The sequence below is a fragment of the Ptychodera flava genome, chromosome 20, assembly GCF_041260155.1.
Source record: "Ptychodera flava strain L36383 chromosome 20, AS_Pfla_20210202, whole genome shotgun sequence".
Classification (NCBI taxonomy): Eukaryota; Metazoa; Hemichordata; class Enteropneusta; family Ptychoderidae; genus Ptychodera; species Ptychodera flava.
Window position 1 is genome coordinate 14,127,911 of NC_091947.1, and position 12,983 is coordinate 14,140,893.

At 38.2% G+C, this 12,983-nt stretch overlaps 2 protein-coding genes across 2 annotated transcripts in view; one reads left to right on the forward strand and one right to left on the reverse strand.

Moving 5' to 3' along the window:
- The window catches only part of LOC139120102 (coiled-coil domain-containing protein 172-like), an 8,611-nt gene extending 3,792 nt beyond the window's left edge, over window positions 1-4,819 (reverse strand). Inside the window, exons 1-6 of the mRNA XM_070684190.1 lie at window positions 4,666-4,819; window positions 3,563-3,648; window positions 3,055-3,171; window positions 2,590-2,755; window positions 1,939-2,040; window positions 1,115-1,217 (exon numbers count right to left, since the gene is read on the reverse strand). Of these exons, the coding sequence (XP_070540291.1) occupies window positions 1,115-1,217; window positions 1,939-2,040; window positions 2,590-2,755; window positions 3,055-3,171; window positions 3,563-3,648; window positions 4,666-4,744 (653 nt within the window). The 5' untranslated portion in view covers window positions 4,745-4,819. The remainder of the gene's footprint in view (window positions 1-1,114; window positions 1,218-1,938; window positions 2,041-2,589; window positions 2,756-3,054; window positions 3,172-3,562; window positions 3,649-4,665) is intronic.
- Window positions 4,820-4,877: 58 nt separating this feature from the next.
- Window positions 4,878-10,943, forward strand: LOC139120100 (uncharacterized). The gene is made up of 6 exons (XM_070684188.1): window positions 4,878-5,268; window positions 6,436-7,257; window positions 7,650-7,794; window positions 8,926-9,075; window positions 9,592-9,739; window positions 9,970-10,943. Exons 1-6 carry the CDS (start codon window positions 5,072-5,074, stop codon window positions 10,236-10,238), a joined length of 1,731 nt encoding a protein of 576 aa, XP_070540289.1. The 5' UTR covers window positions 4,878-5,071; the 3' UTR covers window positions 10,239-10,943.
- The last annotated feature ends 2,040 nt before the right edge of the window (window positions 10,944-12,983 follow it).

Genomic DNA, 12,983 nt, shown 5'->3' on the forward strand with positions numbered 1-12,983 from the left:
CGAAGTGGCAATGCAAGTGCGAGTACTCGCCGGACAGTTAATTATCGCCCATAACTGGCAGATTTGAAAGAAATGCTGTAACCAGAGTAAAGATTTGAAAGTTTGAAGGTATTTCCGACCAGTCAATGTAATTTTTTTTGAGGTAGATGCTTTATTTCGTTTGTTTCGGGCCACCGGTCGATTTTTCATGACATACCTTGTAATACTTATACAGTACCGAGGTTCGGTCTTCGGCCTCACAGTGTCAGTCACTTCCCATCCGACGACAATCTACGAAACGTTCCGTACGCCTGTGCATACACCCAGTCTCATAAAATTCAAGGACTTTTTCAGCAATTTTCATGGACATTTTGAGATTCAAAATACCATTTTCCATACCTTATTTTTCCACTAAATCATTTGACTTATCATTTTTAAGATATCAAAACTGATAATCTTGTCAGTTTTCACAATCGGTGATGAATTATCAATTTTCTAGAACTTTCCAGGAGGCTTTACATGTAAAATGTCCAGAACTTTCCAGGAGAGCATGGACCCTTCCAAATTAAGTCACCCTTGCACAAGTATGAGCTCAGCCTGGTATGAGATGAAATAAAAAAATTGGGCAGCGCCCTCTATAGACAATATATAAAAAACCAAAACAAGTTTCATAGATGTATATAGATGGCGTTTAGCATAAAACCTCTATACACAACTAAAGGTGTAATTTTAACGCATTCACAGTTATGTAGATTTGTTTTATTTGCGAATTTGTTGAAATGAATTTATCTTTTTAAGAAAAAAGACTAAAGGTGTTATGTTCACCTTGGCGATCAGAAACTTTTCTCAAATGCATAGCAATTCCCGTATTTACATCACTTTCTATGTTATTCCATAGATTCCTGGGTAACTCCTTGAAAGATATAATTATGCCATTTCTCTTTCCACTCTATCTCCCAATAACTTCATTATAAGCAAATTTTTATGTGTAACTCAGAGAACAAAACATTCATATTATCAGAAATGTTTGAATATTGCTTTTTAAAGATGTTTGATCATTACAATTCAGATTGGATGATTCCGAAAATTGACCCATGTTTCCGTGATAATAAATTAACTTTATAATGAGCCATACCTCTGAAATTCTGGATCTGTTTGCTGTTTCTTAGCAACTGCTGCCTTCTGGTTTTCTAGTGCAGTGATGGCTGCATGTTCCTTGTAAATTTCAGAATCGTAATCTGGTAGAGATGATTAATTACCATATTAAAAACATGAATGGAAATGCTCTGTTAAGCCTCATAAGAAAGGCAAAATCATAATAAAAGGTGGTTGAAGAGCATGGATATAGTGATTCATACCAAAGGTGAGTAACAATAACATGACAACTAATACCTAGATTACTCCTTATTTGACCACCTTCTCATGTGCACTCTTGTTCCAAGGACATACTTCCTTTTGTATAAATTGGATATTAATGATTACTCGGTATACTATTTATGAATTAGGACAGGAACATAGGCCTCAGCTTGAATGTTAGTGTCTGAATTTACCGAGGGAATAATTCTAAAAATTGACATCCTCGTAAGATCAGATGCTACCACCATAACTAAAGATATCTTAATGTCTGTATACTATTGTCAACTTAAAGTCTTTACTGCTTATTCAAGCAATAGTAGATACGAGTTTAAAGGTATACAGTCACCTGTAATCTAAATATGCCCATATACATGTATGGTCAAAGGGACATTCCTTGGTATGTAAGGGCGGTTTTTAAAAAGTGGCCACCCACTTTAAAACTGTGATTGGTTAGATTTTCTCTTTCCATGGTAACTGTGGCACAATTGGAACAGGTGACAGTATACCTTGAATGTATATAGTTATACTTTTTTACCAATAGTTCTCCACTAGATAGGCTTATTCTTGTGCTGCCAGGATGAAGGTTATTTTGGACCTGCATACCTTGTATTTTTTGTTTTGTATCTTCTATTTCCATCTCCAAAAGACACTTATCTTCCTCTAAACACTGCACCCTTTCTTCATGACTTTTAAACTCTGCTAATTCTGAAACAACAGTGTGACCGTGTCTTGACACTTATTCCTTGCATATTATCCAAGTAGCCTATCCTAAAGTTATTTTAGTGATAGCAAGACTTCAAGTAAAAAAAGCAAAAAGGAATTTGACAGTATACGTGTTGCCTTATACTTCTGTATCAAAGATCTTGAGCTCTAATAGAAAATCCATGTTTCACTAATAGTAAGCTGACAACTATGGAGAGGTTTACAGAATTTAATCGTACAGTTCATGGTAAAATTCTGAAGTCCAAAAGATACCAGACATTGTTTGTTTAGAACTGACAGGTTTACTAGTAAACCAGACAGTTTTAGACAAAAGAAAGTCATGTGATATTATAAAATAACTGGTTATTGGAAAAAGGAACATGATTTTGAGAATAATGGCATGAGGCAAAGATTGGTCATTTCAAAATCTCATGAAAACTAGTTCAACCATAGTGTCATTTATCTAATTTTCAAAACATACCCTATCATTACTGATAAATTATTCAGACACACGCAGATGAATTGATTTAAAGATTCATCTTGAGGTAATACCTTTCTCTAAAATCTCTTCTTCCTGTATCAATTTCTGCAGTTTCTCTTGTGCCTCATCCTGACGAATCTTTATACCATTTCCACAAAGGTCATGCCGCTGACAGAACTCTCTAATTTCAAACAAGAAGTCATTGTTTTCCTGGCTTGATGCTTCTATAGATTCTTTCTGTTATCAAATCAGAACAAAGAACTCAGCAATTTATAATCCAGGTACAACAAAGTTATTTTCTACAAAGATCACATAATGTCTAACTGCAGGCTCAGCAGTATCTTTTGCTGAAAACTTTGTGGAAAATAAGGCATATATACTGGTAGTTGTATGATGAGTGACCATATTGAAGTTGTTAAAGTCAATAATCAGTATTTAAAGAAAACAAAAAATCTCAGAAAAGGAAAACTTTCACATTGGGAGTTTCACATTCTTTAAGGGTTTTTTGAGCATATGTATATCAAATGCCAACTTACTAGATTTTGGTCATATTTAGCTTTTGTCGACAGCAAATCCCGATATTGCTGTTGCAAGACATTTTCTTTACTGCTCAACCATTTCATCTTCAGCTCTTCTTCAGCAAGTACTTGATACTGCAAAAAGTGAAGTAAATTATGTTTGTGAAAAAACCTTTATATAAATAGTTGTCTTCTTTCCCAATAAGATAACTTCTGATGAAAGGATTTATAAATGAATGGATTCAAGCAAAGACACAGCGCATATTTTTAATGCTACAAAAACCTGTGACTCATGCCTGATGAGCAAGCTTTCCGCGTCGAGGAAACCACACTGTAGCATGATTACATAATGTATTATGGTTCACATGCATACAAGAATTTCGCATTCAAGAATTTCACGAGTAGTAATCACTCACAATACAATGCTTGGTCATCTGCAAACTTAAATATTCATCTAAATGGCAAAGTGATGAAGGTAATAAGTTTAAAATAAAGTTTATGTAATTATTATTCAATCTACCCATACCTTGATTGCCAAGTGTCCTCTAAGTGATTTTGTTTCGTCCGCTATCTCTCGTATCATTTCTTGAATTTCAACGGTTTCATTTTTTACTGGAATCGGAAGTATAAAATTAATTAAATTCCCAACATATAAAGACATATTGTATCAAGTGAATTATTAACAAACTTGAAGAAGAATGTGTCATGGCAGAGCACTTCCAGTCTGTGGTTTGCGCTTCAGTGCAACTTTTTCACAGTGACTGAGGCGGGTCCTACTAATTACTGCCCGTGACTGCCCGTAGCTGCCCGAGGACTGCCCGAGAACTGCCCGAGGACTGCCCGAGGAGCAAGTAGGCCTAATTTCGCCAATTTTAACACTAAGCCAATAGCTTGAACTTATATTATGCCTGGCTAACCAAAAATATCATTGATTTAGTGTTTTCTTTAGCGGCTTTAAAACCCGAAAGACGCCGGGCTTTCGACGAGAAAGACGTCCCCGGCTTGATTGTGAGATCATACCATTCAGTGCAAGGGGTGGTAGGTTATCAAGCTGTACGCACTCGGCGAGGTTATTGTACCACCTCTCGGACTAAATGGTATGATCTTACTATCAAGCTGGCGGATGTCCTTCGAGCGGGGCCGTCTTCAGAGTTCCAAAACCGCCGGAGAAAACATCAGGTTAACGCCAAATCAATGATATTTTTGGTTGGCTGGGCATGATATAAACTGAACCTATTGGCCTAGTGTTAAAATTGGCGAAATTTGGCTCACTTTTTCCTCGGGCAGTGCTCGGGCAGTTCTCGGGCAGTCCTCAGGCAGCTACGGGCAGTCACGGGCAGTAATTAGTAGGACCGACTGAAGGCAGCTGAGGGACCGACCGTGTTGTCGTTTACATTGAAAACTCGATAAAATGTGTCAAAATAAACCAGCCTTGTTTAACACATGTAAAAATACAAATTTTCAATCACGTCGATCTATCTGTATGATGGAGGTAGACTAGAACAAGCTTCTCCGTGGCGCGCTCATACGTACAAACAAGTGCGAACAACACACGGACACGATATCGATAGAGCCTGGAGGACGATCGATCATAGTCATTTAATATCGATACTAATTTGGGCCACTTACTTTTAGTTAAATAACTTCGGCGGGCCTGCGCCTTCTGTTCCGATTCGAGAATCTGGACGAAAAGTTCGTCAAGACTCATTTTTTACTTTTCAAGAGTTCAGAAGTGTATTTTGACTGAGTGCCCGAGGGCAGATTGGTCGTCTGCTAAAGCGGAACCGGAAAAGCACTGTATATCACGTGAGCGACAAACGAACCAATCATCACCGTTCGATGTGACATCATCGCAAGACCACGAAAGGTGTGAGGTCACTTTCTCGAAGAGGAAAATGAGGTCATCCTGTACCTTGGCAAAGAATGACTCATAAGCGAGCACGCCCACACGTTCATATAAAGCCGATCGACAGAATAACCGTCACTTACTAGATAGTATCAGTGAAACCAAGAAAGTGCAGACTTGTCCTACATCATGGCAGAAGCTCAGTGCAGTTCATCGTCGTCTTCTGCAAACTCAAGCCGAGAGGACCTGGTACGGCTGTGCAACGAAGACGCAACTGCTGGCGCATGTGAAAACAGTGCTGATATGAGCCATGGAAAGGCCTCAGCTTGCGCAGCGGAGGGTGACTCGATCTCGACGTGGGAGAAACTTGTGCAGAAGCAACGGAGGTATTGTATATATCTTTAGCAAGTTTCTTCTCTACTCTGTTTCAAGTGCTTTCCATGGCCCTGGATACATTTCTAGTTTTTGGATATGTACAGGTCTAGTCTTAGGTAATTCTTGCTCTCCGTGTTGCATTGTCGAGAGGAGGAAGAAACCTGGACCTCTCAGCCCGGCTTTGCCGGTTGCTAGGTTGCATTTGAAAAACACTGGTGGGACACAAATAAGAGGGAAAAACTTGCCGCAATTGCCTTTTCAAACAATTTTACCATTATCGACCAGCATCAAATGGATTTTAACGAAAGTCAAAATAGCGGTGCGCGCATGGATATTTTACATCTAGCGTAAAGCGTGTACCTTGACGTCGAAAACGTCGAAGAGCTTCACTGGACCGGGTAACCATGGAAACCGGTCAGTACATCGTTCACCGGCCCGCTAACTCCCCGGATATGTTCCTATTCAAATCAATGCACAATTTTGCACTCACATCGAGGCATGTAATAATATATAAAGCTACACCTTTGCTATTTTCTATTTTCTGTTGTTGGATGTGCATGTCAGTCAGCGAATTCAAAAATTTGCATATTGTCTGAGGATATCATGTATTAAAAACTATCAAAATGCAGTGAAATCGCATAAGGAATACTAAAAAGATGAACATAAGATGGCTTGAAAAGGATTTTAGATCCTGAAGAAGTTGTTTCATCATTTTCCAAAACTTACTTATGTTGAAATAAAAAGTGTTAAGCTTGCTGACACAACAAGCCATGCACAATGTTGTGGTTGACAAATAGATATTAGTCTGTAGTAAAATTCAATTGTCAAGAATAACCTTGGACATTATATACATACAGACTGCATCGACACATAAACACTATGCACTTGGACATGAGTGTTGTAGTAGAAAAAAGAAACTTTACTTTACAAGCAGAAAACACACTGAAAAATTCATCAAACTTTTCAGCTAATGAGCCCTTGACCAAAGTGTAAGTTCTGGGACAATCGATTAAAATCAGATGTAGAGTAGGGCGACGTCTACTTACGCATACACTGTGTTTTCTTACTGTCCCCTCTTACTACAAGAACACTGCGCAAGTATAGACGTCGCCATACTCTACATCTGATTTTAATCAGATTGGTTCAGAGTGTAAGTTGTTCCCTTTCTGTCTCTGCAGTGAATTGATGTATGAACTATGGAAACTCCAACATGGTGAGAAACCTGTCACAGGGAAAGATGCCCGCCAAAAAGTAGAGACATTTCTCCAAGAGCAAGTGAACCCGAGCAGTTACACTCGTCCAGAACGTCGTGATGATGACCCAATGGTGTTGGAAGTAACTGGCTTAATCGAAAGGAGACCAGTCACGTCTGTACTCAGGAGTTCAGACTTCAAACGTGATTTGGAAAATGCAATTCGCGGAACTATCATTAGACAAGAACGTGAGGCTGACAGGGTGAGAAGGCAACAGGAAATAGCAGCAGTGGCTGCAGCAGCAGCAGCGCCCCCTGTTGCCGATGACAACTGGGATACAATGAGTCAGTCAAGCTACACCAGTGCAATTAGTTCACACTCATCATTTGAACAAAATCAGTTTCCATGGCAACCTATTCCTCAACCACCTGTTATGGCATACCAGCAGTATCCTGGCATGGCTCAGCAACCACCTGCCCAGTATCCAATGGCTCAGCCACCTCTTCATCAAGGGCACTTTACTCCACCAACCATCGCCCATCAGCCGGCACCGTGGTGGCAGCAAACGTCAGTGCCAAGACCATCTCTGAATATGGCACATCAGTGGCAACAGATGCCCGGTGTACATCCTCCACAGATGTACCCAGGAATGCCACCTCAACCAATGATGCAAATACCACCCGTTGCTCAGCAACAAACATTGCCACCATGGCAACAGATGCAGCGGCCACCAGTACTTCCACCTACCATGCAGGGTTTCAACCCATTGCAAAGGCAACAGACGACAAGCGTAAATACACCACAACGGTGAGTGATTGAACTTTGTCATTGCACAATGCCTTAGCTCTCTTCCAGTCAGATTGAAAGAAAATGAACAGAACAAAGTGAAAATGGTATCAATGTTATCAGAGATGAATTGTAAACTCAGGATACTGATGTTAATTATCAAGAAATGGGACAGTAAGCAAAGTTAATTTTTGGGTGATGAACATGTTTAGTTGACTGAAAGTCAAAATGGGTAACTATGAAAAACCAAAAGACAAATGATCATGATACTAATTGGCAAATGCCTGTGTCAAACATTATTTAATCATATTTGTCTATTCAGTGATATCTCTTGTGTGTTAAAAAAAACTATAAAGAAGCCCATATAACCAAGTGAGAAGTTAATTAATGTCTTACATTCTTTCCTATTTTAGGTCAATTCAAGTAAGTTCTATGGAGGCCTTTCGTCAGGCCCAGAGAGAAGAGCTTGTCAGTGAAATCAGTGAGCTTGTACAGCGAAGACTTGTATCTCAAACTTTGGACGGACAGTTCAGAGGGCATCTTGAAGTCCACCTGCAGGTAATATTTGTGGATTTTAGTAAAAATGATGAATGGTAGGTTTAATATATGCACCGGCTATATGCAAACAAAGAGACAGACTTAATTTGTATGTTTTTCTGATTAAACGGATTACAAATTTCATGGCTTGTCGGTGGTATTGCATATTACACAATAAAGCACATTTGTTTTCATCGGCTGCTCCAGAAGGAAAATAAGTAAAAAGTTAATATTGACAGGTATGTAGGTATGATCTGGTCATTTTGAAGAGTAAAGTTGTGTCATAATGGTCCATCAGTCTCAGTCCTTTCCTACTCTAATTCAGAACTACAGGTACAATGAGACTGTACTATAGAGTGCATCAAATGAATAGCAGATGCTATTTCTCTTTTGGCTCTCCTAGGGTGCTCTTCACGGTACACATGTATACCCCCTAGGATAAGGGTAAATTGTAAAACAGCTTTCAGGTAATATGAGCCTCGAAAATGAAAGACTTAAACTTTTGCTCAAACTTTCCTCAAGGAAACTTTCACCCGTTCTCTTTCAAAATCAGGAATAAAAATTGAGTGTCACCTTGCAAATTTTGGTACTAGATAAATAAATTACCAAAGATTTACTGATATTTGAAATTCAAAATATCACCCTTTCCTGTGTTAACTCTATAGGGAAAAATGAAATTGACTATTTTCGAAAAACTAAGAAAGAGAAATTATTTCTTTTACCAAGAGCTTCAAATCAAGCCCCCGCACGTGGTAAATCAGAAAAGAATTGTAAAAGTTTGAGAGTCTGAATATCTGTCCCCGAGGCGCATTCTACCTTAACTTCTAGCCACAGTGCCTCCACCCGCTGTGCTTGAGTGTAGCATATGTCAGTCATACCAGCCAGGGTATTGGTGTGAGGACTAGGAAGATCAGATTTCAAAGTCGTCTGATTGTAACTGTGAATTACAGTTTATGTTAATTTATTCATAAACCTTTGTACGATAGAGTAGTTAAGAAGTTTTCTGTGCAATATTTGTTGCATAATTTAAATGAATTTGTTCTCATTTTGTCTTTCTAAAATGTTGAGTATTTTTTTAAAATGTGTCAAAGGTTAGAGAATTATTTCTTGACTGGCAAGTTGCTTACCATCATGATATGATCACTTTTTCAGGAGACCTTGCAAGCAAGGAACAACAATGGACCGCGAGTTGAACAGTTCGTCAGGTCACTGCGATCCAGCACACAACATACCAGAAATGATTTCTCAAACCTTGGTATTCACGTACCCACTCCCACTGGAGACAGTCCTACGGCTTCAATGGTAAATGTCATTTTGATTTACATATTTTGATGTTATCATGTTCACATAATAAGGTATACTTGTTGTGGGAGATCAAGGTGGTTAAATTTATGTATACTCGGAAGTTTTGTATAAAACCTAGATTATAACAAATACGTTTTATTCTCAAACAGACTATTTGGAAATCATACTCATTTTTGGCACTTTTTTGTTGACATCAATATTATAAATATGAACATCATCATTTGACTAGATTCATATGTCAACAGTAACAATGCATATTGTATTTCAACACACTGTAGGAAAATGAAGATACAAAAGTACTTGTCTTCAGATGAAAATTATTATTCAGTTACAGCTACGTAATTATCCTTTTATGGTAGAAACCTAGTCAACTTACGGAAAATGCTTTCAAGAGAATACTCAATGCACATGCAAAATATTGAATTGAAGTGGACCACATCTTGTGCTATTACATGCATAACATTGAATATCAGTGAATGCTTGAAACTCTATTTTGCCGGGTTTTTGTTGTAGGGTGTATCAAATGCAGCATTTGATGCAATGAGACATGAAATAGAAGAGCTGAAGAACATGATCAGACTCAATTTTGAAATGCAGCTGGACATACGGAGAGCGATATGCCAAGAGGTCGCTGCAGCCTTTGCTGCAGTCAGAGGCACTGGTAAGTGGCGTGTGTTCTTATACCCTAATTTCAGACAGGTGTAATTTGATGAATGCATGTGCATTATCAGGGAGGAAATTTCAGGTTTTTGGAAGAAGTTAAAACAAAAATCCAACTTTAAAGATATTTTGACTACTTCATACACTTGGATGAGGGCAGTGTCTTTGAAGTAGCAAGTTTACACATGGTTGAAGCAATACATTAGAATGTTGTTTGATTTTACATTACAGGTGAGGACAGCCAGGCACAGAGTTGTGTACCCAGCGGCTCTTCCCAGCCAATTCAAGACGGCCATTGCCTGATATGCCTGGACAGGAGTGTTGACAGTGTCTTGTACAAATGCGGTCACATGTGCGTGTGCATGACCTGCGGGTTGAGGCTGAAAGGTCAAGGGTTACACTGCCCAATGTGCAGGGCACCCATCCGTGATGTCATCCGGGCATACAGATGTGTGGCAGAGAGTTCCGATAACCAGGATGAGGCCCAAGAAACGGAGTAAGAGGTCATAATCTGAACAGCAAGTCATTATGGTTCCCCCATAATCTTGAAACCTTTCAGTTTATAGGTCTTTTGTATCACTAATAATCTGGCTTTCTATTGTTAAAAATAGCACCAGTCAGAGATCGCAAATTTTGATAAATGAAGTAATTTGATTTGCTCTGCAGCAGACTCTACTGGTATCAAATGTAAAAAGAACAAGGGCATTAATTTGATTAGTACAGTATTTATTTACTGCATGGAGGCAGATCAGGGATTGTTGCACTGAATCAAATGCCGATTATTATGGGATGTAAAAGTTAGAAGTTACCCAGGAATATCAGCAAGAGATTGGATCAAACTGTGTTCAGCGTTATTGATGGTACCGGTAAAGATAATAAAAAGTAGAAAAACTCTTATGAAATATTTATTTACTACACAAGTAAACTTACACGGTATATGTCATAAAGTGTGGCATTTGTAAATATTTTCCTCAAGAAATGTAGTAGTCATGGGTACAGGGTCATGGATATATTTACAGGGTTATCTTATTCAGAAGTATGAGTAAACTGTAAACATTACAGGATGTGTATGACTGCATGTAAGTGCAAATATTTTAAATATTTTCTATACTATGAGATTTACTACAATATCGGCATTTACATTAGAGTGAGGATTCATATTTCTTGTATTAGCTTAATAAAGATATCATACATGAAAAATTAAATAGCCTGTGGTCTTTTTTCTGATTTGTATTTGAGATTTGTCTGTTCGTGATATCAACAGCAGTATTCTACGGATAAGTCTGCTTGATAATTTCTTCATATACTTTTGTCAGTGTTTGTGTCACGTTTGACAATAAAGTCTCCTAACAGATGCCTGCCAAATTATTCTCCTCAAAGGTATTTTGGGTGAGTTAACAGAGGGAGTTCATTATATTCCTAGATGACCAGATTTTTTGCAATGCTCTATGTCACTGTTTTTTCTGATCTGACTGAATAAAGAGTATTTAAATTATTTTTGTTGAGAGAGTGTTTTTATAGATTCAAATCTACACTTAATCTTCATCATCAGGTGATCCAATATATATAAATTATCAAGTTGACCAATGAACACATACTGATTTTCTAGCCTATGGACACCATCAGTAGACTATGTTGATAAAGTAAGCATTCAGCCAAACCAAGGGGTGAGCAAATCATTTTTTGAGTCACTTAGCCCAAGGGCTAGTAGCCAAACAAATTTACTAGCCCAGCCTTGCTTCCCATTTACCAAACGGTGACTTGTTAAATTTTGTGAAGTTCATGGTTTCGCTACCTGCTTTCCAACTGCAAAATGTGAGGAGGAAAAATGCATTTGGCATGAAGATTTTTGCCTAAATCAACGAAACTTGAGAACCCAAAAATATAACAAGATACTAATTTCTATTTAACGAAATGCATGACTGTTCTTGGGTGCATTACGTGATAATGACTGGATATGTGATACTTGTATCATCCTCTTTTCCTCTATGTCGTGAATATCTCCAGTGACCTCAATGACCCTACATATTAGAAGCATTCTATTCCTCTATACCCATGTAATAATTGGGGAAATAAATTACAACAAATTCAAAATAGGACATCAAATTGTAAAATTGAATTCAGAATAAGAAAATAGAAATTAGTAATTTTGGCATGGATTTGACACCATATTCTCATTGTTCGCTTTGCCTATAGGCAATGTGGTTCTCTATTTCATTCGATGCCGATTAATTTTGCTACTTGCCTAATTTATGCTAGCCTGTTAGGCATGTAGGCAGCAAAAATTTACCTCAAAAGATCTGGCTCTGGCTGGTGGCTTTGCTCACCCCCGCAAACCGGTGAATTTTTTTGTGCCAGTTTTACCAGTCAGAAAGAAAAAAACTTTCAGGAAACCCACAATGGTTGAAATAGTTTGTTAGAAGTAGAGAGAGCATTTTAAAAAATTATTTCAAAACACAGTACTAGTATGGATGGTGATCAAGCGTCATGCATGAACATAGTTTTCATGGTATAACTGTGGCACTAAGTGCAAATTTGTGCACATTCATAGACTTTTCCCAGTTATCCCACAATGCATTGCTGTGGCTATATCAAACACCGTACAAACACTCCAAACAATGAAAACATACAGATTTGTGTTGTACAACAGATTGTTATAGAAGAATGACACAAATTTGCAATGCCAAATAATGCTCCGTGTATATTCTAACCATCAGCAATGAAAATATAGGTCAGGGTGTAATCTACCATAGAGTTCTATGAGTAACATACCCTGCGTGTACCCTACGGCTAAAAAGTTTATTTGTAACTTATGCTTTGTATTCCCTGGCTTGCACTGCATCATGGAACCGGTAAAAGGACTATTGAAGACTGGTAGCACTATGTGCGTCCATTTGTCATGCGTGTGACTCGGCTGTCCATAGACCCAGAGAGGAACAAATTATAACCACATTCACTTCTCATTTTAGCACAGGTCTAATTAAAATATCACAATCTATCCATTAACCAGCTCACCCCATTCCCTGTTCACAGGTCCACAATTACCATTGATAACAATGAGTTTGGGCCACACCATCATGGTTAAAGGGTAGAGGAAACTCTCAAACCCACGGATTGAGCATCCCCATGAACTTACTTTTCCCTGTTATCAAACAATAGCAAAAGAAGGTGAAATAAATCCCCTTTACACAGAACTGCACGCAACATTTGGCAATGAATGAGATTTACATGAATAGTAAAAGTGA

Bases quoted from the DNA above. Each gene is read 5' to 3' on its own strand.
- LOC139120100 (XM_070684188.1), top strand. From the start codon at position 5,072: ATGGCAGAAGCTCAGTGCAGTTCATCGTCGTCTTCTGCAAACTCAAGC. The intron at 7,258-7,649 runs GTGAGTGATTGA...TTCCTATTTTAG, and splicing joins AGCGTAAATACACCACAACG to GTCAATTCAAGTAAGTTCTA. The intron at 9,740-9,969 runs GTAAGTGGCGTG...TTTACATTACAG, and splicing joins TGCTGCAGTCAGAGGCACTG to GTGAGGACAGCCAGGCACAG.